This window comes from Dermacentor variabilis, chromosome 7 (genome assembly GCF_050947875.1).
Source record: "Dermacentor variabilis isolate Ectoservices chromosome 7, ASM5094787v1, whole genome shotgun sequence".
Taxonomy (NCBI): Eukaryota; Metazoa; Arthropoda; class Arachnida; order Ixodida; family Ixodidae; genus Dermacentor; species Dermacentor variabilis.
The window spans coordinates 44,383,872-44,406,731 of NC_134574.1; the positions used below are offsets into that span (position 1 = coordinate 44,383,872).

General features: G+C 50.3%; 1 protein-coding gene across 1 annotated transcript in view; it reads right to left on the minus strand.

Moving 5' to 3' along the window:
* The window catches only part of LOC142588607 (ATP-binding cassette sub-family C member 3-like), a 97,392-nt gene extending 76,336 nt beyond the window's left edge, over nt 1–21,056 (minus strand). The window contains exons 1-2 of the mRNA XM_075700442.1: nt 20,956–21,056; nt 19,488–19,695 (exon numbers count right to left, since the gene is read on the minus strand). Coding sequence (XP_075556557.1) covers nt 19,488–19,695; nt 20,956–21,056 — 309 coding nt within the window. The remainder of the gene's footprint in view (nt 1–19,487; nt 19,696–20,955) is intronic.
* Between the last annotated feature and the right edge of the window lie 1,804 nt (nt 21,057–22,860).

A 22,860-nucleotide genomic window follows, 5' to 3' on the forward strand; every position in this document is an offset into this window, starting at 1 on the left:
TCGGCTACTGCATGCCGCTGTATAAAAGTCTACAACCTGCTTCACAAATTAAAATGCTACAAATGTCCTGAGTATGCTATGCCAAAGCGTAAGCATTCTTTAAGTCGGCTGCTACTGCGCACTTGCTTACTTGGCTGGCTTATAAATGTCTACACAACGCCATCAGTCATCTGCTATTACACTAATATAAGGAGTATTAATGTTAGCTTGACCAATTAGGCAATTATTCTGCAGACAAATAGTATCAACTGAGCCGAAACACCATCACAAGCGGTTCTTTTTTGCCAGACCAAAGCATTTTGTACGCTTAAGCGTAGATGGCCGTCTGTGAAAACTCGCGATATTATATTCGTAGCCTCGAGGCAAGCGAGCGCCACAGGTCGTGAAGAGAATTGCCGGGTTCGCGCCTTTTTCGGTTCTGCTTCAACACCGCGTCGAAGCACCACGGGAATGGAAGCGGAGGCAGTCGCGGACATTACATTGATCTCGACGGTGCGACGCCTGGTGTGCCACAGAGAAAGCTCTTAATCCAACACATGCAGCGAACAGACACCACTAGCATGCACAGGCAGCACCGCTGCGTCGAAGCACCAAGGCAATGGATGCAAACGCAGCCACCGATGATACATGCACCTCGACGACGCGACGCCTTCTGTGCCACAGGGAAAGCTCACATCGCAACACACGCAAAGAAGAGACGCCGCAAACGTGCACAGCGAGAATCGCTGCGTTGAAGCTCAAAAGGAATGGACGCGAATGCAGTCGCAACGATGACATTGTTCTCGATGGCGCGACGCCTTGTGTGTCACAGGGAAAGCTCATATCCCCACACATGACGAGAAGAGGCGCTGCTAACATGCACAGGGAGGGCAGCTGCGTCGAAGCACCAAGGTAACGGATGCGAACGCAGTAGTCAACTTTACAACCATCACGACGGTGCGACGCCTGGTGTGGAACAACGAAAGCTCTTATCGGAACACGCACACGTTACACGTTACACGCAAGGAAGAGCAGCCGCAAACATGCACAGCGAGCAGCGCTACTTCGAAGCCCGAAAGGAATCGATGAGAATGTAGCCACGACCACTACATTCTTTTCGACGGTGCGATGCCTTGTGCCACAGGGAAATCTCATATTGCAACACATGCAGAGAAGCGACGCGGCTAACATGCACAGTGAGCACCACTGTGTCGAAGCACCAAGACAATAGATGCGAACGCAGTCGCAGACATCACATTCATCTCGATGGTGCGACGCCTGGTGTGCCACAGGGACAGCTCATATTGCAAAACACGCAAAGAAGAGACGCCGCTAGCATGCACAGTGAGCACCGCTGCGTCGAAGCACTAATGGAATGGATGCAAAATCAGTCGCTGACATTACACTCATATCGAAGGCGCTACGCCTCGTATACCACAAGGAAAGCTCATATTGCAACACATGCTGAGAAGAGACTCCTCTAACATGCACAGCGAGCACCGCTCCATTGAAGAACCGAGGAAAGCCGAAGTGGAGCCGAGCAGAGCGGTTGGCTCTGCATGGGGCTCCGTGGTTTTCTATTTTTTGACGAGTCTTTCCTACTATGTGCTGAATTTCGTGTGGAATACGTGATTTGGGAACATCTAAGGACTCTGCACATACCAGTGTTCGCGGTGAGCCTTTCGTCTTTTCGTAAATACGGGCCAGGACGTGCCGGCCACTCGTGGGTGGATTGCTAACACTTACACCGACTACGGCGGCGGCGGCTGCTGCGCGGCAGACGCCGTGCGCGCTGCCGCAACAGATGGCGAAGCCGGCTGCGTCCGGAGCTGCGACGCCCACGGGGGCGACGAATGCTACGACGAGCACGCCTAAATCAAACTACATTGAAGCTTCAAGCTCGCACGAACCACTAAAAGTTCGAGCGACGCTCTCTGACCTGGACCGGGAAGAAATGGCGCACCAAGACACCGACGAAGGGGATAGTATCATCCTACAAGACACCGATATGCCTGTCACACACGTAGGGCAGGAGGAGAACAAAGAAGGAGACTGGCAAACGGTGTTAACTGTTCGACAGAAGAAGGTTCTCGCAAGAGTTCGAAGAAAAACCATGGGAGCAGGGGGTGCCCATGACTCCTCGAGCCAGCACCTCGGACCAGCCAAGAAACCGCTGATGAAGAAAAAGCCACGAGTCAACAGACTACCTCCGTTACCGAAAGAAGACTTCAATATAATAGTCTGACCACATCAAGGGCTACGACGGCTCCGCAAATTTCCGAAGCGATCATCATGGCCACACAAAGGAAGGAGAGGGGAACACTCCCTTTTATGACTAAAGCCACGATCAAACATCTTTATCTTACCTACGCCCAAACAAGGGGTAGCAGATAGAGTCAGGAAGATAACGACGCTCGTTATCAACGGCAATCAACACGCAGCAAACGCTAACGTGACGGCCGGAGAAGACACAAAGAAAGGTGTAGTGCACGAATTGGCACCGCACACGAGTCCGGAAACACTCCAAGCCAACCTGCGCATCAGAACGCAAGGAGTGAAGATACTAAGAGCGCGCATGCTTGGGGAAACAAAGACAGCAGTTACTGTTTTCTATGGCCCCACGATACCACGCTTTCTCTACTAAGTGGGATGAAAAATGCCCTGTTACCCATTGAAGAACACCGTACAATTCTGCAACGCTTGCATACAAACAGGCCCCAGGACGGACGTGTGCCCTCAACCCCATACCTAAGTATGCAGCAAATGTGGCACTAAGGAGCCAGATCCAGAGCACGAATGTAAAACCACCTGCTCCACTTGCGGAGAGAAGCATCTTGCCGGTTCGAAGGACTGCAAGAAACGGTACAAACGGCCACGGCAGGACAAGAAAACGCATAGGAAGTCTTCCTCAGGAGGAAGAAGACGACGACGGTGCGAGCGGTCGCATGTTGCCTCGGCTCCTGCATTTTTCCTTTTTGTGCCTACCCAATCGCTTCAAGAGCCTGATTTCCTGCCTGGACCTATGTGAGTGTTATCGGCAATTCTTGACAGTTCCTTTAGCAACTCCGACGTCCCTTACGCGAGCCGCAGCCCTTTTTAGGGCTCTCGGCTGACCGTCTCGCTGCTGGGCCTAGCTCCGCTTAGCATGGGCGCCGGAACGGAGCGCGATGGCGCGCGCACCTGGCGCGAGATCCACAATAACCTCTCGAAACAGCGTCAGCATCCTTCGCCACCAGCATACCCCACAGTGGCTCATAGGACTCAATAAAGAGCAGAACCGAAGCCCCCGCCGCTGCCGCGCAGCGATTATAAAATCATCCTAAGAGTTCGTGGGGGCCTCAACTGCGCTGGAATCCATGCATGCATCCTCAGACAAGTCATCCTCAAGGCTGCCGGGCTCCCCATCACCGACCGCACCAGTTCTGACCACATTCGTGTCAACACCATCAACAATACCGTTCTAATCAGCACACCAGACATGGGACGTGCAGATCTCTACCACAACATCCAGAGTCTGCAATTCAATGGTAACCCTTACGAAGTCGTCACCCATGTGGCCGATCCCATCGATACCTGCAGAGGATGCATTCACTTGCCCCCAGGTTACTCAGAAGATGACATCGCCTCAACCCTCCGCAGATGCAACCCAACATTGATTATTGGGGGCGCACGACGCCTGGGCAATACTGAAACCATCATGGTCATATTCCAAGGCGAAATCATCCCTTTCTACGTCAACTACGATGGCTGTTCACTTCGATGCCGCCCCTTCAGGCAGAAGGTAGAAGCCTGCACCCGATGCCGCGGGATTGGTCATCGCCAGGACGTCTGCACTAATGCCACGGACACACTCTGCCCCAAGTGTGGAATGAAAGACGCACCCATGGACCACGAATGTGACCCGATATGTGTTGTGTGCAACGGAAAATATTAAACCGGCTCCTCACTGTGCAAACAAAGGTTCAAACCGCGCCCTAAACGTCCCAGGCACAAACAAGACACTTCACCCACCAACCGAACTCCCAGTCTCCACCGCACTCGCGACTCAAGCCGGCGAAGAAGTCGGAGCAAAAGCAAGGACCGCGGGCCTGGCTATGCAACCCAAGACGTCGCCTGGCCAGCTCTATCATCAAGCCCTGCTCTCGCCAACTCCTCGCGCAACCCACCCCAGGTAAGCTGGGCTAAGGTAGCCTCTTCCAGCTGCTCCTCAAACCAGACTGCTAATAATGAATCCCTCCTTAAAGCAAATACAATTCTAAAAGCCGAAATTCAAAGACTTAAATTAGAACTCCAATCTCGTCACCCCTCTACTTCAACCTCTGAAGCCCCTCTCTCTAACACGACCCTTTCGACTCATCATCCATCAGCCCTACCTGAAACCTCTTCACACCGCCCCATGGACACTAGCCCCCCCCCGCCCCCCACTGAACGGGAACCGCTTCACCCTCCCCCCAGCAAACGTAAAACTCCGAGCACTCCGCGATCAGAGGACACCCTAGACGAGACAATCTTAAATTATAACGACAGACTAACCGCTTTGGAGACTAAATTCCATAATATACTCACTGCAATTGAAAAAATCAATACAGATTACACAGCCAGGAATGAAAAGCTCGACAAATTTATTGAATTCGTACAAGCACACATCCAACAAACTACAAGTTGGATAGCTGGAGTCACCGCGAATCATCCTAACATAGTTGCACCTGCTCGATCCGCCTCCCCACCAGATCCGGTTAACAATGGCCAATGACCCGACCCGCTCCGAGTTTGAAGTGTGGCAGTGGAACTGTGGAGGGTTTCGAAAAAAGAAAGCACACCTCCAGCAGTTTCTAGCCTCCTCTTCTAATCTCCCAGCTGTCATTGCGCTTCAGGAAACTCACGGGCTAATCAGCTTCCCAGGTTATAATGTCTATCAGAACAATAAGGTCTCCCGGCCCGATACGGCAATTCTTATGCAAAAGCACCTCACTGCCAATCACTCCCAATTCGACAGCGTCGATATAGAGCACGATTTTCTAGAAATTATTCCTCGCAAAAATACTGCACCTGGCCTTTACATTCTCAATATCTATAGTCGTCCACAAGGCAAACATCACCGCTTTGACTCCCTTTTCGCTCAAGCTATTGCCGCTGCCACCCACCACCCCCTCCTAATCCTTGGAGATTTAAGCGCACCCAACCATTTGTGGGGTAACTCCGTTTCTACTCCTAAGGGCAGAGCCCTATGGATCCACATACAAGACCACAGACTCACATTACATAACGACATCGATGCACCAACCAGGCTAGGCAATAGCGTAGCTAAGGACACCTCCCCCGATCTTACGCTTACACACAGAATCCATTTTTGACATGAAAACTGTTTACAGCGCAAACACATGCAACCACAAAGCATAAGGGACAGGACACAAGCGCTGGTCAACTAACTTTTATTAACAGAAGACGGGTGCCTTATATAAGGGGAAAGGCAGAAGTGAAGGGGGAAGGGAGTGATACAATCGGGGAAAATGACGATGCGCATCGGTGAACGAACGTGCAAGCAGTCAACGCATTCAGACGCGAAGAAACAAGAAAACGAAAAAAGTAGACAAACACTAACAAAAGGCGAGGGATACTAAGATACAATGAAATCAGTAAGCAGCCGCTTCCAAAAAATGAAGCTCTGCCGCAAAAAGCGATACAGAAGGGGTGCTTACGCACTTGCTGCCATATTTGTGTATGTAGAACGCTTCCAAACTGACGCGCGCCGTCGCGTCGGCACTTTTGCCGAGAATCTTCGTCTCTCCCAAACGAGCCTCGCATCCTGTGCATCCAATTACATGCGCGACCAAATGTGCGTACTTGTCCTTTAAGTTGCTTAAATTTCGGGCATGTTCAGCGCCTGTGTCCTGTCCCTTATACTTTGTGGTTGCATGTGTTTGCGTTGTAAACAGCTTTCATGTCAAGTATGCACCAACTCGCCCAGAAAGAAGTTTTAATGAATCACAGAATCCAACACGTCACATGGCACAACTCACAAGTTAACCTCGGCAGCGACCATTACATTATTACCATCACACTACAATTCAAACACAAACCCTTTGCACCCAAACGCCTCAGCCGTACCAATAGGGACAATTTTCGAGAGGCCCACCAGATATCAGCTCCCACAAACATTCAAGACATTTCAGAATGGGTTCAGCAACTACACGCAGACGCCCAAACGCACACTACCACTCTGCCCCCCGAAACCGCTCTCACTACGGTTGATTCCAAGCTTCTACACATGTGGGAAGCCAAACAGTCTCTTCTCAAACGGTGGAAGAGGCAACGGTTCAACCGAAAACTAAGACTCAGAATTGCCAAATTAGACCTCCAGATCCAGGAGTACGCCACACAACTGGCCTGCCAGCAGTGGGGCCAGGTATGCTAAAGCATGCGTGACAACGTCGATAACAAGCGCACATGGCAACTCTTGCGACACTTATTAGACCCTACCACATCGCGCACACACCACAACCATAGCATAAACAAACTGCTACATGCACACAAAAACAATCTCAACGGATTCTTCGACGACCTCCGCCATAAACATCTGCCTCCCGCTCAGAAGTATGACATGCCAAAATATACTGGCGAACCCAACGACCTACTTAGCGCCGCTATCACGGAAGCAGAGGTTCGCCATGCCCTCGCCACCCTGCGCACAATGTCAGCACCAGGCCCCGACCTTATTAACAATAAAATACTCCGCAATCTAGACGACAACTCTGTCAAAGCCATCACGGCATACTTCAATCACTGCTTTGACACTGGCACCCTCCCTAGTTCGTGGAAAGATGCCAGGGTAATTTTTATCCCAAAGCCAAACAAACCCCTAAACACTTCTAATATCAGGCCTATATCACTAACCTCTTGTCTAGGTAAAACACTCGAACACGTCATCCTCAACCGACTCAGTAAATACATGGAGGACAATCTTTATCCATCAGAAATGGTAGGTTTTCGAAAATCTATCTCATGCCAAGATATCATGCTTCGAATGAAGCATTACATCATTACACCCAATAGCAGTCTTGATACGCAAGCAATTCTCAGTCTGGACCGCCACGGCGCCTTCAATAACGTTTCACATTCCGCCATCCTCCGAGAGCTTAATCTCATTGGGGTTGGCGGAAAGACATATGACTACATATGTACCTTCTTATCCAACCTTACCGCAACGATACACATAGGCACAGAGCAATCCCTTTCATACGCTTTAGGTAGCTACGGCACGCCCCAAGGCTCAGTGCTGTCCCCTTTTCTTTTTAATCTTTCTATGATGCCGATGGCGCAAGCATTGCGGTCTATTCCCGATCTCAAGTTTTCACTCTACGCCGATGACATCACTCTTTGGACGACTGGCGGCTCCGACGGAAAGATTCAAGACACTCTACAGGCCGCAGCAGACGCCGTCGTGGCTCATGCCGGGGCTATGAATCTCACATGCTCCCCTCAAAAATCCGAGCTGCTACTTCTGCCATCCCACCGGGGGACCGGAAAACACATGTCTAGCATAGAGGTAATCCTAAACCACATCCCCGTTACTAGAGTGGACAGGCTCCGGGTGCTCGGTTTACACATTCAAAGCAACCGGCTCAACACATATACTCTACATACACTCCAGACCACAGTCGATCACACCCTGCGTCTTCTAGGGTGAGTCTCCAATAAACATGGCGGACTAAAGGAGGCTGAACTTCTCCGCTTGATTCAGGCCTTCGTTATCAGTAAGATTACATTCGCAACACCATATCTACATTTCCTTAAATCAGAATCAGATAAGATTGACACTCTTTTACGCAAAATATATAAATTTGCTCTCGGGGTCCCCATACATACCTCCACTGAAAGGCTAATGCTTACTGGAACTTTCGACACACTTTCTGAACTCACAGAAGCCCACCTCACATCCCAATATAGCAGACTTTCTAACACCGCAACAGGTCGACACATTCTACAAACTCTTTCTATCCCTCCGGCACCCATCATCAAGACTAAATACACCATTCCACATCACATACACGAGAACCTCTGCATCCCCCCACTTCCTAAAAACATGCACCCTGTGCATCACAAACAGCGCAGGCGGCAGCGAGCAAAGGCTCTCCAAAAACAATTCTCCACCTCTAAAGACGTGCTCTATGTTGATGCAGCCGAATATGGGAACAGAAATCATTACGCAATATCAGTCATTAACTCTCACGGGCAGGTCGCTGTGGCCGTCTCCATTCCTGGCTCTTCCTCGGAGGAGGCGGAGGAAGCGGCCCTCGCAATTCCAAATTCATCAGTTATCGTTAGCGACTCCAAAGGAGCCATACATAACTTCGGAGCGGGTAGGGTCTCTAAGCCAGCTTTTTCTCTCCTCTTGGCTCATCCTTTCAATCAAACTGTGGCATTAATCTGGACTCCCGCGCATGCGGGCCTTGCCGGAAACGAGGCGGCTCATGCCAGTGCCCGAGGATTTACAGTACGGGCTCAGGTATCAGATGCGTCGGACCTCGCCACGGAGGAGGCGCCGTTTACAGCGCGGGATCGACTTATTACTTACCACGAAATCTGCACACACTACCGATTAGACCGCTTAACCTTTCCGCCACTCATGGGCAAATCCCCGAGTAGGTGTGAAGTTCTGTGGCGACAGCTGCAGACTCGCACCTTTCCGTCCCCTTACCTCCTCCACCGCATTCATTCCGCCATTTACCTTTCTTCCTCTTGTAAATTCTGTGTATCTCACAGAGCAGACTTAAACCATATCATGTGGGGGTGCCCTAAGCACCCCCTTCCCCCTTTCCTCAAGCAATTAATATCTAGTGAGGAGCAGTGAGAGGCTGCCTTGCGCAGCTCCAGGCCCGATCTTCAGGAGGCCATCCTGGAGTGGGCTGAGAGGATAAAGGAGGCCTACTTCAATTAGTTCCTCCCCCCACCCTCTATTCCATTGCCCCCTTCCCTTTAAAGAGGGATAAATAGAGTTTTTCATCATCATTATCATCATCCTCCAGACTACTCAAAACTCCAATCAAAGAGTCTGTACCAAAGCGGCGGTGGTACGACACGGATGAAACAGACGACGACAGATGGCAACCATTAAAGCGACAAGAAGATCTCTGGATTTCAAGTGCCTTCAAATGCAGATTACGCAAACTGGACCCCACGCTACGGCTACAATCTAGCCTTTCCCGCGGCGATACAACCTTGCTGTGGCACTTGTGGCTGGGAGTGGCGTTCACGAACGCATACTCCTACCGTATGGGAATGGTTGAGAGCCCGATGTGCGACTCCTATGGGTGCGAGGAAACCATCGAGCACCTATTGTGTACCTGCCCTCGCTACGATGTCCAACGCCTCTCTCTGCGGGCAACTTTACACCGACTGGACTCGAGACCGTTCACCGAGTGAAAGATACTCGGACCGTGGCCACACCCGTCACTGGCTCGAAAAGCGATTCGTGCACTAGTGCAGTACTTGAAGTGCACCGGTTTAAGAGACCGTTTAGAGTGTCCTTGTGTATGGTGCTCCTCCTACACGTACTCAGTGCTTACTCTCACCCTTTCTTCCTCTTTCTATTCCCCTTTCTGCCACCTCCAGTGTAGGGTAGCAAACCGGATGCTGTTCTGGTTGAACTCCCTGCCTTTCCTCTCCTTGTTTTTATCTCTCTCTCTCTCTAGGAAACCTACAAGCGGTGTGGCCATGACGAAAGCGATCCCGATCAAGAGAGCGACGAAGGTAACATAAGGACTCTGACTATTCAGACCACCCCACTTCTAACCGCCAGCCCGTTCTTACAGGGTCCAGGCAAAAATCTCCCACTCTAGCAAGGAAGAAGAAACCCACCTACAAGAAGGTGAGCTGAGAGGGGGTGGTTCCTACCACGGCTCCCATAACATCGAACCCAGAATACCAATAAATTGTATTACAAAATTGGCAACTCCAAGCGAAGCTTAGAAGAACTTAGGCTTGAGATCGCCGCACTTAAAGGCCAACTCGCAGCTAAAGCGGAACAAGTAAAGCCCAAACATTCGGCACAACAGGAACACATAAAAGCGACACCCACTAGAGACATAACACAACAACTCCTAGTGTAACAGAAGCAAAGCATCCAAACTTCCAAGAACAGTTATACACTGATTCAAAGCGACTTAAAGGATACGTAGAAGAAAGGCTAGCCCGACAAAGACCACTGCGTGAAAGAGCGAATAGCAACCCTAGCGCGCCGTCGGCTAGAAAAGCCAAGAATGGCACAATCTCGGACTCCATGGACGTCGAAAGCGTGGTAAAAAATGGCCAGTAAAACGCCCTGAACCGTAGACACCGCTGAGATATGACACTGGAACTGCCGCTCTTTCCAAAGAAGAGCGGCCGCACTACAGACTTACATCGATTAGGCCATCAGCAAAGTTGATATTATATGCCTCCAAGAAGTAAGAAAGGGTACAGTCAAGCTCAGTGATTACTACACAGTTACGAATCAGCAGTACCCGCGGGTTGCTACATTAGTGCATAAAGGAATAGCGGTGAGCTCGCACTAAGTCGCTCAATGCGCAACCAAGCACCAAATCATTGAAATACACACATCGAAGATAGGGAGAGCAAAGACCATTATTTGCAACGTATACAGCCCTCCCAGGGAACGTCAACCGGACTTTGCGGCAATTATTGAATACGCATTAGGCCACCTGGGAGGAAAAGACAAATTTGTACTCCTAGGCGACTTCAACGCTCCCCACTCCAACTGGGGATACCGACGAGATACCCCCAAAGGCGGAATCCTGGTAGAAATTACAGACAATTATGATCTAGAACTACTAACTCTCCCACTAGCCCCATTAGGAATAGCGTGTGCGGGGACACCTACCCCGACCTAACCTCCACGCTAAACATAGCGGGTGGGCAATGAAGAAATTTAAACGAAAATCTGGGAAGTTACCACTATGTTATTAGCTATTCAATGACCACACCACAAATTTTCACCAAAGCAGGCCAGAATCACAAACTGGACGGCGTACAGGAAATATCCAATGTCCACAACACCCCCCAAGAGAGCTGAGGACTGGGCAAAGGAACTCAATGTCGCGCACGAAGCCACAACACGAAGCATATCCATTAACGCGAAAACACCTGCAGTCGACCCGCACCTGCTGCACCTGTAGGAGGGCCGGCGCAGCTTAACCAAGCGCTGGAAAACTCAAAGACTGAACAGAAAACTTAGGGCACGAATAGCAACGCTAACAGAACAAGCAAATGAGTATGCCGGAGTATGCAAGCGGGAAATGGGCTCCAATTTCGCGTTTCACTGAAAGGGACGTTATCCACCGCTAAGACATGCGCTACCTTACGTAGCATGATAGACCCGGACTCTACAAATACGGCAACAGCGAGAACGATACGCACCCTAGTAGGTGCGTACAAAGGTGACACCGATAAACTGATCCAAGCGCTCAGGGACAAATACATTAAAACAAAGGGCGTTAGTGTCGCATCTCTCAGCTACAAAGGGCCGACAAACAAACCTCTAGATGAGCCCATTACGGTTGCGGAACTGTATGCAGCGGCCCAGGACATCAGACGAAACACAACACCCGGAGGGGACGGCATCACCAACGCAATGCTGCGCAACCTCAGCAATTAGCAACTGGGACGACTAGTCGACTATTTCAACAGGGGCATATCAGAAACTGGTACCATTCCACAGCAGTGGAAGGAAGTGGATCCCTAATCCGGGAAAACAGAAAACTATTCAGAACTTCAGACCAATCTCATTTACGTCATGCCTCGGAAAGCTGTTTGAAAAAGTGATACTCACCAGGCTAACCGATTATATCGAAAGTCACAACCTCCTATCGGTGTACATGTACGGTTTCCGCAAACATTTTTCAACACAGGATGTTTTCCTTAGGCTGAGAGACGAAGTAATAAACAACGTGACGACTGGTGAATAAAACATAGTGGTGGCATTGGACCTGAAGAGCGCATTCGACACTATGTTCCATAAGCTCATCATGGGGGCACTAGAAGAAATGGGATGCGGAAATAAAAATTTTGACTACGTCATCATCATCATCATCATCATCAGCCTGGTTACGCCCACTGCAGGGCAAAGGCCTCTCCCATACTTCTCCAACAACCCCGGTCATGTACTAATTTTGGCCATGCCGTGCCTGCAAACTTCTTAATCTCATCCGCCCACCTAACTTTCTGCCGCCCCCTGCTACGCTTCCCTTCCCTTGGGATCCAGTCCGTAACCCTTAATGACCATCGGTTATCTTCCCTCCTCATTACATGTCCTGCCCATGCCCACTTCTTTTTCTTGATTTCAACTAAGATGTCATTAACCGCGTTTGTTCCCTCACCCAATCTGCTCTTTTCTTATCCCTTAATGTTACACCTATCATTCTTCTTTCCATAGCTCGTTGCGTCGTCCTCAATTTGAGTAGAACCCTTTTCGTAAGCCTCCAGGTTTCTGCCCCGTAGGTGAGTACTGGTAAGACACAGCTATTATATACTTTTCTCTTGAGGGATAATGGCAACCTGCTGTTCATGATCTGAGAAGGCCTGCCAAACGCACCCCAGCTTATTCTTATTCTTCTGATTATTTCCGTCTTATGATCCGGATCCGCCGTCACTACCTGCCCTAAGTAGGTGTATTCCCTTACGACTTCCAGTGCCTCGCTGCCTATTGTAAATTGCTGTTCTCTTCCGAGATTGTTAAGCATTACTTTAGTTTTCTGCAGATTATTTGTTAGACCCACTCTTCTGCTTTGCCTCTCCAGGTCAGTGAGCATGCATTGCAATTGGTCCCCTGAGTTACTAAGCAAGGCAATATCATCAGCGAATCGCAAGTTACTAAGGTATTCTCCATTAACTTTTATCCCCAATTCTTCCCAATCCAGGTCTCTGAATACCTCCTGTAAACACGCTGTGAATAGCATTGGAGATATCGTATCTCCCTTCCTGACGCCTTTCTTTATTGGGATTTTGTTGCTTGCTTTATGGAGGACTACGGTGGCTGTGGAGCCGCTATAGATATCTTTCAGTATTTTTACATATGGCTCGTCTACACCCTGATTCCGTAATGCCTCCATGACTGCTGAGGTTTCGACAGAATCATTTTTTAGGAGGTTGTGGCCAAGTACTGCACCAGGGTGGCCAATTCTGCTCTGGTGAGGGAGTGCGTTACGGGTACGGTCACCGGGATCAGGCCAACTCCAGGCCTGTTTGCGCAATTTTTATCAACACGCGGATTTTTATTTTTTTAATCCGGTGGAAAATTGCTGGCACCGGGATTCGAACCACGGTCCTCTTGCACGCGAGGCGGGTGTTCTACCTCTACACCACCGCTGCTGAATTCTACGTCAAATCGTTCTTAACTGGCAGGACTGCGACGATAGGTTTAGAAGATATGCGATCACCCAAGTTCAATCTCCCCAACAAAGGAACTCCACAGAGAGCTATACTCTCGCCATTATTTTTAACCTTGGTATGAACAATTTGGCAAGAAGGTTGCATCAAATCCGAGATCTCAAACTGGCGCTCTATGCAAATGATATATCATTATGGATGCATAAAGGATCGTTAGGGCACAATGAAAGCATCCTATAAGGCGCCATCAACACCATCCAACACTTCGTGGCAGAACACGGCATGGCCTGTGCACCAGAAAAGGCCGAATGGATCAAAGTCTATGGACGAAACTACCGTAACAGGCCAAACCAACACCTCGAACTTGAGAACCAAATGCTTCCAGAAATAACCAAGGTTCGTGTTTTGGGCCTCTAAATCCAAAGAAACGGGCGAGCGGATCGCACAATCGCGACCCTGAAAGCGACAACGAAGCAAATAGAAAGACTAATAGGAAGAATCACAAAGAAAGAGGGATGCCTATACGAAAGCGAAACGATACGACCCGTTCATGCTTTTGTCATCAGCCGGATAACATATGCTCTACCCTATGAAATCTTAAATCGCACAGAAATCAAGATGGTGGACCAGATCATACGGTGCGCCTAGAGGTGGCGCTAGGATTACCGGTGAACACCGGAAATGAAAGACTACACGACACAGGAGCTTACAACACCTTTGAAGAGCTCAAGGCAGCGGTTATGATTAATCAGGCTGTGTCTCAGACAAGCCGGACAACAACTACTGACTTAAATAAGGTATTCGGCAAAACCTCAATATTGCAGTGACCAAATCCACCAGATACGAGGCCACATCAGGAAGCAAATACAAGCCACACCAATACCAAAGAACATGAATCCCGAATACCACAAAGGCCGAAGGCAAGCCCGAGCCAAGCAACTTACCAAAAGCTTTAGGAATAATCAAGAAGTGTAATACACGGACGCCGCTCGGACTGCTAGAGGACACGTCATTGTAGCAGTTCGCAACACGCAGCGGAAAAGAGCCGAAATAGTGGCCTCAATAAACACAACATGCGCAGCCACTGCTGAAGCTTCAGCAATCGCGATGGCAATCAAACACAGCCACAGCGCCGGGCACTCGGCACCGGTTATAGGCACGGCACTGGTTAAGCAGCATTCAGAATGTACATGCAAGGCAGATTGCCACGAATCGCGCTGAGGATCTTAGGCGTCGCACGCGAAGAAGAACATGCAATCATATGGTGTCTAAGACACGAGGGCATCCCACGCAATGAGAGGGCACACTTCCAAGCTCGAGAACTCAAAAACCGAGCGGGGAACTGCAGCCCTTTCCAAGATAGTCCACTTACAGCCCGAGACATCCTCGAACACCAACGTCGCACGAGAGAGCGCCTTGCCCCCCTCATCGGCAACTGAGGGTAGAAAAAGCCAACGCATACAGAAGAATACAGACACACTTATCCCCACTTGAGAAGAGCACACCACACGAATCACACACTAGATGCCGGTGCTTGTCCATGGTGCGGTGCGTGGCCGTCGCTGCCACATGTGACGTCGGAGTGTAGAAAAAACCACGAGAAGCGAACTCGCCTGAGATGCTTGCCTACAATAGGGAGCCATTGGCGATCCTCCTCGCCCGGCCAGGCCGGGGGGCCCAAAGGGGCCTCTTGAACCAGGCGGAGAGAATAGCCAGAGTCACTGGTGTCCTGGAATAGGGAGCCACCCAACCGCTTCTCTCCCACCCTACCATTTTCCTTACTCCCCTCTTCCATCTCAATAATTAATAAAGTTTTTCCACCACCACCACCACAGAGGGAATAGATGCAAGCGCAGTCGCTGATGTTACATCCAGCTCGACAGTGCCATACCTGGCGTGCAACATGGAGAACTCTTATTGCAACACATGCAGAGAAAAGATGCCACTAACATGCACAGCGAGCCCCACTGCGTCGAAGCACCAAGGAAATACAGGCCAAGCATTCGCTGACGTTACATACTGCTCGGACGATCGACGTCTGGTGTGCCACATCGCAAGGCAGGCCACTAACATGCGCAGCGAGCACCGCTGCGTCGAAGCACCAAGGCCATGGATGCGAACGCATTCTCGGACATTGCATCCATCTCGACGGAGCGACACCTTGTGTGCCACAGGAAAAGCTCTTAGTGCAACAGATGCAGAGAAGAGACGCCGCTAACATGCACAGCGAACTCCGCTGCGTCGAAGCACCAAGGCAATGGATGCGAACGCAGTCGCTGACGTTTGATCCATCTCGACGATGCCACTCCTGGTGTGCCACAGGGAAAGCACTAATTCCAACACACATAAGAAGAGACGCCGCTAACATGCGCAGCGAGCACCACTGCGTCGAAGCACCAAGGCCATGGATGCGAACGCAGTCTCGGACATTACATCCATCTCGACGGAGCGACACCTTGTGTGCCACAGGAAAAGCTATTAGTGCAACAGATGCAGAGAAGAGACGCCGCTAACATGCACAGCGAATGCCGCTGCGTCGAAGCGCCAAGGCAATGGATGCGAACGCAGTCGCTGACGTTAGATCGATCTCGACGGTGCCACTCCTCGTGTGTCACAGGGAAAGCACTTATTCCGACACACATAAGAAGAGACGCCGTTAACATGCGCAACGAGCACCGCTTCGTCGAGGCACCAAGGCAATGGATGCGAACATAGTAGCTGACGTTAGATCCATCTCGACGGTGCCACTCCTGGTGTGCCACAGGGAAAGCACTTATTCCAACACACATAAGAAGAGACGCCGCTAACATGCGCAACGAGCACCGTTTCGTCGAGGCACCAAGGCAGTGGATGCGAACATAGTAGCTGACGTTAGATCCATCTCGACGGTGCCATTTCTAGTGTGCCACAGGGAAAGCACTTATTCCAACACACATAAGAAGAGACGCCGCTAACATTCGCAACGAGCACCGCTTCGTTGAAGCACCAATGAAATGGATGCGAACGCGAGCGCGGACGCTACGTTGATCTCGACGATGCGACGCCTATTGTGCCACGGGGAAAGCGCCATCGTTGACATTATTGGCTTTGGCCCTCCCCGTTGGCGCTGTTGCGCAGTGAGCCTGCTACTTTTATGTTCTAGTACACTGTACTGGCACTTCTGTGTGTGCTATGAATGCGCTCGCTGCGTCTCGGGATTGAGAGGCCGAGCGCCGAACGAAAAGGACCAAGCAGCGACGCAAGTGGCACAGTGCCATTCGAATAACCCCGAAGTCTTCGGCAAGCGCTGGGCACAAGCAGAAGTCCGACAAAAGCCGTGGGCTTGCCATGCCCAGGAGACTCCCGAGAAACGTGCTAGGAGGCTTGCGACAACATGGGTGTGATAATAGTCAGGCTTAAATATCGGAACGCTTACACTCAATCAAAGCATTTCTAAAACAATCTACGCGCATTGCACAGAAACGGACTAGCACGCATTCGCTTCCGCGTAACCTGCGTTCAAGCACCGAAATGCCAATGTAACGTTTTACTGAACTGCCTTGCCGGAACGCAGCCATGTAACCGATAGAGCAAAGCCTAGCGGTGCGCCGACTTGTCCTCTTCGCTTTGGCTCCCTAACTCACTGCACAGAAAATGTAGATGCGATGACGCATGCCACTTTGTTCATGCTAGGTTACAAATATGCGATGGTTACGCGCGGCAGTGAAAGGGTAGCATTATGTGTCTTTAAAGGCATTTATGAGGCCAGTCATCAATAATAATGAATAATTATTATTATACTTATGAGAGGGAAGTTCGCTGATTCAGCAGTCTCTGCACCCCTCAGGTCGGAGTCAACCTGTTTAAAAGCTTCGGAAAGTGATCCTGTAAACATATCTTTTCAGAAAGAAACGTGGGTGCCACTAGGCTATCTGAAGGATGTATGTTTCACACCCAAAAGCGAAGTGTCTTCTTGTAGATCAATGGTTTATCTCTTCGACGTTTTACATATGTTGTGTATCTTCCACGGAAAAAAACTCCCCCGCCTTAACTCACATTGTGATCTGGTTCGCGATGTGTGTCATGAAGATTGCTTGCTGGAATGTTCAAGATGTCATTATGGTAGCAACCAGATTCTAGTAACCGTGAACACGTTCTACGTTTCTTAAATATTAAGTAGTTCTTGGTACAGATTTGGCCTTTCATTCTTCAATGTAGCTGTTTAGAATAGGCCGGATGCCTTCGTTGCTTTTGTGCTCTCAGCCGCCATTTCACGGAGCCTGTATGCACCGTTTATTTGAATTTTGGATACACACTTTCAATGATAAACCCGCCGTGGTTGCTCAGTGGCTATGGTGTTGGGCTGCTGAGCCCGATGTCGCGGGATCGAATCCCGGCCACGGCGGCCGCATTTCGATGGGGACAAAATGCGAAAACAGCTGTGTACTTAGATTTAGGTGCACGTTAAAGAACCCCAGGTGGTCGAAATTTCCGGAGTCCTCCACTATGGCGTTCCTCATAATGAGAAAGTGGTTTCGGCACGTAAAACACCATAATTTAATTTATTAATAATTTCCGGGCCCCAGATTTACACGCTAAAAACAATTTTTAAGCTAACTTTACCAGTAGAAGCATTTATGACAATGACAGCTACAGTAAGAAAATCTGTAAGTTGTTTGCATAAATTACCTGACGCTACGTGGCTTGTAGGCAGTGAAATACAGCACTAGAGCACGTGACCAAAGAGAAATTTGCACAGACACATTGTGCATGTCTCTTCTCAACATCTCGAATAGGTGTCTATGACTCCTCGAAGAAGACAGCGCCCACACGAGTGCGCGCCGTCTTCAACACTCTATATGAGGAACAGTGAGTGAGACCTTTATTCAGGTCCTGAGGGGAAATCAATCCGGCGGCTCCACCCAGGTCGGGGCTGGTAGACAGAGTCCTTCGGCGACGGCCCGGGCCCTCTGGACAGCCTTGAGCTGAGCGATGAGCTCTGTGCTTCTGAGCACTGAGTCCCAGGAAGACTGGTCGGCAAAGTCCGTGCTCGCTTTGGCAGGGCACAGCCAGAGCATCTGTTCGAAGTTGTATTCGTGGCCGCAGTGTGGGCATTCAGTAGGAAGGTCAGGATCGATCCTGCTTAGTGTTGTTGGTGTGATGTATGTCCTAGTCTGCAACTCTCTGTAAGTGACGGCTTGTGCTTTTTTGAGCTTTGGGTGAGGAGGAGGAAAAATTCTTCGAGATAACCTATGATTTGAAGTGATTTCGTGGTATGATACGAGTGGGTCTTTGTTGTCTAGGTCCCTCCAGGCTGGGTTGAAGCGAGAGGGTGGACCGCAGACGCGGAATGTGAGCTCTCGCGCCAGTTGGTGTGCTCGCTCGTTCGGATTACAGACAGGAGGTCCGGAAATGTTGCCCATCTGGGCCGGGAACCATGTGATGTGTGGGGAGGTGAGGTTGTCTCCTCCCATTTCTTGGAAGAAGATGGTGTTGATAACCGTAGCTGCTTTCCTAGAGACGAGGGCTGACGAGATGGTTCTAATAGCTGTTCTTGAGTCCGAGTAAATGACTGACGCTCCTTTGCAGCTTCGAAGGGCCACCGCGATGGCCATTTCTTCTGCTTCGTGAGTTAAGTTGGTAACTACCGTGGCTGCGTTGACGAGTGAGCCATGGGCGTCCACCACAGAGACCGCGTAGGCGCCCCGATTCCAATATCTGGCCGCGTCAACGAAGAGGACTTGCGTTTCGTTACGTTTGACGTTGTCACGGATTGCCTTCGCTCTCGCTTTTCTCCGCCCTTCGTTGTGGGTGGGGTGTATGTTTCGTAGGATGGGATCAACGGTTATTGATCTCTTGGCGTTTGTGCATAGTTGCGACTTCTCTGGTGGCACGAAGGGGGGCCGTATGCCTGCTTCTAGTAAGGTCTCAATGCCCGCCCTTGTGAGTGAGAGCCGACTAATTTGGTAGTTTCGCTGTGCCTCAAAAAGTTTGGTTGCCTTGTTGTGTAGCCCCAATTGGAGGAGTCGCTCCGTGCTAGTGTTTCTAGGGAGGCTTAGGACCTTTTACAATCCCGTTCTGGTTAATGTATCAATTTTATTCAGCTCCGTTTTCTTTTAGTTGAGTAAGGGGGCGGCGTAGGTTACGTGGCTGATGAGGAAGGCGTGAAATGCTTTCATGAGGTTGTCCTCTTTCAGTCCGTCCCTTTTGCTGGCGACCCGTGATATGACCCTGGTGAACTTGAGGGTGCTCTTTGTCATGCGTTTTAGTGCATCCGCGTTGTCATTGCTGTAAGCCCCAATGATCATGCCCAGGACCTTGATTGTGTTAAACCTGGGGATGTTTCCTCCGTCCCTGGTGTGAAGGTGAACGGGGAGGGAGCTAAGGGGCTGTCTCAGCCTGGGGCCTTGTTTGCACAGAAGGAGCTCCGATTTGCTGGGGGAGAGCTTCAGACCCGTGTTCGGAAGAAAAGCTTCCGTGGTGTCCAGCGCTTGCTGTAGGTTCTGCTCCAGAGTGCCTAGCGGGCCGCTCGTGGACCAAATGGTGATATCGTCGGCGTAAATCGCATGCCCTACCCCCGGGACTTTCGAGATTTCTTTTGCGAGATCATGCATTGCGATGTTAAAAAGGCGAGACGAAAGCACTGACCCTTGCGGGGTACCGATGTTACCTAGCATGTGCTTTCTGCTTCTGATTTGTCCGACGTTTATGGTGGCTGTTCGGTTATCCAAAAACGATCTTACGAAATTGTGGAATTTTACTCCGAGATCTAAAGTGGATATTTCGTTGAGGATGTGCTCGTGCCTGTCCGTGTCGAAGGCCTTGGTTAGGTCGAGCGCCAGGATGCCTTTTACATTCCTGGATTTGCTGTCTATGACGGCGTTCCTGATGAGTAGAATGGCGTCTTGTGTGGACAGTGATTTTCTGAAGCTTATGCGATTGTGGCGGAATAGGCCGTTTTCTTCAATGTGCTCTCCAATTCAATTGTGGATGGCATTGTCTGCGACCTTCCCGAGGCACGACGTAAGGGAGATGGGTCTCAGATTCTTTGAATGAAGCGATTTTCCGGGTTTGGGGATGAGGACTACATTGGCAGTTCGGCATTCGTCCGGCACCCGGCCTTCAGACCATACCGCGTTAATTTCACTCATAATGATTTGTATCGCTTTGTCATCTAGATTTCTGAGTAGTTTGTTTGTTAGTCCGTCTGGGCCGGGGGCCGAGCGTCCGTTTAGTTCATGAAGGGCGTGCACATTCTCCGAAACTTCGAAATGACGATCCAGCGATAGTTGAGGTGTCCCCTTATACTCGCGTGCCGGGTCGTCCCACGGGACAGATTTGCGCTCTACTGGTAGGCAGATGTCTGCCGGGGCGTCAGCAAAGTCCCGCGGACTCGTGTCTTCTTTCGTGTGAAGATGAACGAGCCTTTCGATCGTTAGTTGGGCATAACTCTTGGTTGGTTTGTTGTTGTCGGCGAATAGGTTCTTAAGAAGGCTCCACTTGCTGCCCCTTCTCATTTTACCGTCTGCCTCATTACAAACTTCGTCCCATTGCTGCGCATTTAACTTTCTGGAGTGTTCTTCGATCTCTTTGTTGATTTTCGTCAATTTATACCTCCGCCTCCTGTTTAGCTTCTGCTGTTTCCATCTTTCTCTTAGCACATTCTTGGCCTCCAGGAGGTGTGCCAGTCTGGAGTCCATGGCGGGCCCCTCCATATCCGCGCTTACTTCTTTAGTAGCATTGGCCACCCTAATTTTCAGATTTTCCAGGAGCTCTTCGAAGAGTTCTTCTTTTGGTCCGCATTACCCCTCATTCTTCTGAAGAGGTCTCAGTCGACGTAGGTGTAATTCTTGGGAGAAGTGGGTGTGATGTGGACGTTGATTTCTTGGATGTAATGATCACTGCCAACGTCCTCTTGCAGGTTGTCCCACGACCCGTCAGTGTTTCTGAGGAACGTCAGGTCCTGGGTGGTGTCCCTCTGAACCGAGTTGCCTCTGCGCGACGGAAGACTTGAGTCCGTTATGAGTTGCATGCCTAGGGTGTCCGCACACTCCGCACGGTTAATTCCTTTCCTATCATTGGTGGCGTAGCCCAAGACGGTGTTGTGCGCGTTGAAGTCCCCGGCAACGATCAGTGGTCTGTCCTTGGTTTGCGATGCGACCTATGTGAGAAGTTTGTTAATGTTTCTGAGTCTGTCAGTCGGGGAACTGTAGACGTTTAATACGTAAAGGTTGGTCTTTAGGACCCGACTGGGGATGGTGTCTGTGAGCATGGATTCCAGGCCTTTTTTGTACGTTGCGGTGCCCCTTTCCACGAAGTTGAAATCTTTGCATATGAGAGTGGCAACGCCCCTGGATTGTTTGAACTCTGGGTCCAGGGTCGGCCTGGAAACCCTGTACCCCGAGAAGGACATGTTTTGAATGTTCTTTTCCGCCCCTCATTCTTGTAGGATGATGACGTGTGATTTTCTTTACATGATCAGACGAATTGTGTTAGGTTAGATTTCTTTTTGTTGAATGAGTTACAGTTCCATTACCAGATCTTGAAATATTCTGGTGCATTATCCACTGTACTGGTTTGGCATGGCCCCATTTATGCTGGGCTCACTCATTGGGCTTGGCGGCTTTGAGGGTACGGGCGGCGCAGGTGTGGCTCCCAGGGCAGACATGGGCCCTGGGTGTGGCGTGGGGAATATTTTCGTGGTTTTGAGATGAGCGATTGGTCTTTCTAGGTGGTCGAGTCTGCCGCAGATTTGAGTGAGTACCTCTAAATATCAGTAATTGGCGATTGAAGTACGTTGTACTTGCTCTTCTTCTTCTTGCTGCGCTTTTTAGCTTTGTTCTCCCTGACGGAGGCGTTAGAAGGAGCCTCGCTGACATCAGACATAGAAGCGTCCGCGTCAGATGTGTCATCGGTTTGGATGACGACGGCCCTGCGTTTGTGTGTGCTACACGATGCGACCATGGTCCCTGAAGAGTGAGGGATGGGTATCGGTGGGTTTGTTAAGATACGGCCTTCTAGTTTGGCTAGGGTCGCCCTGAGTTCAGCTAGTTCCTGTTTGAGTGCTTTGTTTTCCCTCTCTAGTGTGTGTATTCGCGGGTCTGCCACGTGCTCTGACTGTGCCTTACCTGGCTTTGAAGTTGGCGGTGCAGAACCGTTGTTGCTGACCATGTCGGCCCATGTCATTTTCTTGCCGGGCCGCCTGGAGCTGGATCTCGACCGTGATCGGCCCCTGGAGCGGGAGCGCCCTCTGGATTGGGAGCGCTTTCTTGATTGGGAGCGGCCTTTGGATTGAGAGCGCCCTCTGGATTGAGAGCGTCCTCTGGATTGCGAGCGCTGCTTGGGGATGGAGCCACCTGCCGGATCCAGCTGCATGGCCACTGGGTCATCGACCTCGTACGGGTTGACATCTCTGTCGGAGCGCTTTCGTCTTCTTCTCCAGTGTCTTCGCACGACGTATGGGATGTGAAATCTTTGTCTGCACGAACGGTCGCCCATGGGGTGATTGCCCTCGCAGAG